Source organism: Chrysemys picta, unplaced genomic scaffold (assembly GCF_011386835.1).
Source record: "Chrysemys picta bellii isolate R12L10 unplaced genomic scaffold, ASM1138683v2 scaf4429, whole genome shotgun sequence".
NCBI lineage: Eukaryota > Metazoa > Chordata > Testudines > Emydidae > Chrysemys > Chrysemys picta.
Window position 1 is genome coordinate 1 of NW_027057129.1, and position 3,135 is coordinate 3,135.

A 3,135-nucleotide genomic window follows, 5' to 3' on the forward strand; every position below is an offset into this window, starting at 1 on the left:
ATGGAAACCTCTCTAAAGAGGGTCAAGTCTCAAGTCACATGTAGGTTAGCACTTTAGCACAGCTCTGCGGCAGCCTTAGTTCCAACCCCTAGACTCCAATGGCTACATCGAATGGGGCTGGGCAAGATGGAGAGGAGGGGACTGCAGGGTCTGTTCTTCAGATTCTGCCGCCCAGACCCCTGCATGGTTTCAGAGTCATCATCTTCCTTTTCCAGAAATTTCAGACCCAACCAGTCTGTCAATCCAGGTATTTATATGGCCCCCATCGCAGTAGTCAGATGGGGAAACTGAGGCACAGGGACACTGACTTGCCCAAGAGCTGGACACTGAGTCCAGGTCTCCTGAGTCCAGTCCAGTGCCTCAGCCACAAGGCCAGCCTTCCTCCTTTCACAGCGGATCAGTCCCTTCCAGAGAGGTTGGAGCCACCAGAAATCTTATCCAGAAATTTCAGTGCCACTTGGTCCCTTTCACAGTGGTTTTGGAGCCATCCATTAGTTCCTGATCCGAGATTTTGGAGTTGCCAGGTCCCTTACCCAGAGATTTTGGGGTCACAGCCCAAGACACTGTTTTCCGTCCGTTCACACACAGACAATAAGATTCTTCTTCCTTCTCCACAGGGGTAGCCCGGAAGTCATCAGATGGAGCCAGTGAGATGCTGACCTGTCAATTGTACAGAGAGGTGCCATCAGGCAGGGAGAGAGAGAGGGGTTTGAAGGGTTTGGGGGTAAATGGAGATGGGACAGTGCAGGGGAGGAGAGGGGGCAGGGAGTTTGGGGGCCACAGGGATTTAGTGGGGCAGGGATTGAGGTGGGGAAAGCTGAGGGGTACTGAGGTTTGGGGAGGTGCAGGAGACGGAGGAGGGGCAGAGAATTGGGTGCATGGCTCTGAAGAAACAGGTGATTGCAGGGCCTGAGGGACCCGGGACCAGTTGTGGCAATAAAGCCAAAGTGGTGACCCCAAATTTACCACCTTGGTATGAGTCTGAGAGCCCTCTGGTGTCTTGTTAGGGGAGGAGGGGAAGTGCTGGCAATGGGGGGCGGGGGTCTATCTGGGAGTAGCTGAGAGGGAACAGAATTGGGGACCATCAGTGAGTGTAGCGAAGGGCAGGAAAGGGATGGGGAAGTGGATGAGAGGGCCTTGGGGGCCCTTAACACTGTAAAGCTTGTTCCCGCTTCACTTTATCTAGAATGAAACCCATTTAAATAAAAGCTGAGAGAAAAGTCACCACAATTTTGCAGGGACCCCCTTCCTGAGTCCCCTCCAGTCCCTTGTGCTGGAGCAGGAATACACTGCAGGCTAGTGGGGCTAAAGAGTCAGTGCCGTTTCCATGGATGCAACAGGCCAGCGAGTTTCCCAGCGGCTGTAGTGCAGCAGGGGGTGTTGTGCGGCGTGAGGCCAAAGGCCAAGCACATGTGTCCATTCCAGGAAGCCTGGAGTCTCCACTAGAGTAAGGGGTGATGCACAGTGTGTGGTCACCCCAGGTACCTTGCTTGCCATGGGGTCATGAGAGGAGGTCTAAGGCCAGGTGCCTTCAGCCACACAGGAAGTTGGTGTCAGGTATATCTGCAGCTCGCAAACCTTTGTCAGCCAAACTGATTTCTTCTTTCATAACGCCCACTCTGTACCCCTATAGTAACACACACCTAGGAGCCAATCAGATTCCTCCTTTCCATCACCCATTTCTTTCCACTGTAATAAGACTCTTTCCTAGGGGCCAGTCAGCTGCCTCCCTTGGATGGGAAGCCATGTTGCAACTGGCCCATGTGGTCTCCTCCCTGGCCCCTGCTGAGCAAAGCTGCGAGTGTCCCTTACCCTGATGCAGCGGGTCAGGTAGTTGAAGACAGTGGCCCTTAGTGTGAAGGCCTCGCCGCGCACCACGGAGTAGGGCAGGGTGAGCTCCACGAAGAAGGGCTGGAAGTCTCTGAGGGACACGGTTGGGGACAGGCCAAAGCCAGTGTCACTTGAAGTGCAGAACGCGTTGGCTTTCCATTCTGTGATGGTGTCGGGGATGGTCACGGCCAAATCAGCACTTCCGACAGACCTGGTGACAAAACAAGAACAAGGAGATGGGGGGAGCTTTCCTAGCTTTGGGGGAAACAACTGTGTCCCTCACAACATCCTGAATGAACACCCCCCCCCTTTTGTAACTGCCTTGGGAGCATTGGGGGTGTGCATGCTGGTTGGTTATTGTAGGCTCACCGCAGAACACTTCCTCCCATCCTATCCTACATCCAGCTCCGCAGAAGAATCATCCAAATAACAAAACTGGGGTTGGGGTTCCACGGTGAACAGAAAATCCCTCAGGACACACAGATACAGAAAAGGATGAGATGCATAGCTAATAGCGACTTCTGCGCCAGAGCTGGGACCAAAAAGAAATTACACCTCCCTCCGACACACACAAACAAACACACACACACACACACACACAACAGGGGATTGTCCATTGAGATCCACAAAATTGTCTCCCAGTTACTGAGAGGAGAAGGAGTCACTGTGGTGTATTAGTAGAACTAGTTAACTTACTTCCTGTCTTTCCTCTACCTGCCTATCCATCCCTCATGCTTGTCTCTCTCTAGTCTATCTACAAAAGGTACTCCAGCTATCACAGAAGGATATAAGCACATCTCATGGTGTCTGAGCAACTTCTTCTGAGAGTCTGTGTAACCCAGTTGACCACACTCACCACATCCCCTAAACATCACTTACTTCACTGGAACTAAATCCCAAATCCACGTCTCAGGGAAATACTTCCGGATTGTCTCCACTGGGCCATGAATGAGATTTTCCATCATGCCACCAACTAAGGTATCTGCCTCATATGAGAGCCCCGCTTTAGATGTTGGAGGAGGTAAGGGAGAGAAAGGTGATATGTTAGACCCCATTCTATATCATGGCACTTTGTTTCCAGTTAGTGACAGATTGGATTCTAAACCCTAGATTTGAAACCCGCTCTTTTCAAATTCAGACCCAAACTTAAATCTATCTTTGCTTGCAACCAATTACTCCCTTCCCCACCCCACTCTCCCAATGTCATCAGCTGTCTTTTCTGAACTTCTTTAGAAGCCATTGAAAAAACATCTCTATTGCCCTATTATGAGCTCAGCACTGTCCATTTTCTAAAGACTTCTGCAC

General features: G+C 51.3%; 1 protein-coding gene across 1 annotated transcript; it reads right to left on the reverse strand.

Annotated features, from left to right (window-relative positions):
- Positions 1 to 432: 432 nt before the first annotated feature.
- Positions 433 to 2,853, reverse strand: LOC135980564 (alpha-2-macroglobulin-like). Its single transcript, XM_065580509.1, has 3 exons — positions 2,710 to 2,853; positions 1,813 to 2,041; positions 433 to 660 (listed from the first exon to the last, which is right to left on the reverse strand). The coding sequence occupies exons 1-3, from the start codon at positions 2,793 to 2,795 to the stop codon at positions 448 to 450; spliced, it is 528 nt and encodes a 175-aa protein (XP_065436581.1). The 5' UTR covers positions 2,796 to 2,853; the 3' UTR covers positions 433 to 447.
- Between the last annotated feature and the right edge of the window lie 282 nt (positions 2,854 to 3,135).

What these genes read in the sequence shown, in the direction of transcription:
- LOC135980564 (XM_065580509.1), bottom strand. Translation starts at nt 2,795, where the DNA reads ATGATGGAAAATCTCATTCATGGCCCAGTGGAGACAATCCGGAAGTAT. An exon ending in TGGGATTTAGTTCCAGTGAA is followed by an intron (nt 2,042 to 2,709) that starts GTAAGTGATGTT and finishes TTTTGTCACCAG; the next exon opens with GTCTGTCGGAAGTGCTGATT. An exon ending in ACCTGACCCGCTGCATCAGG is followed by an intron (nt 661 to 1,812) that starts GTAAGGGACACT and finishes TACAATTGACAG; the next exon opens with GTCAGCATCTCACTGGCTCC.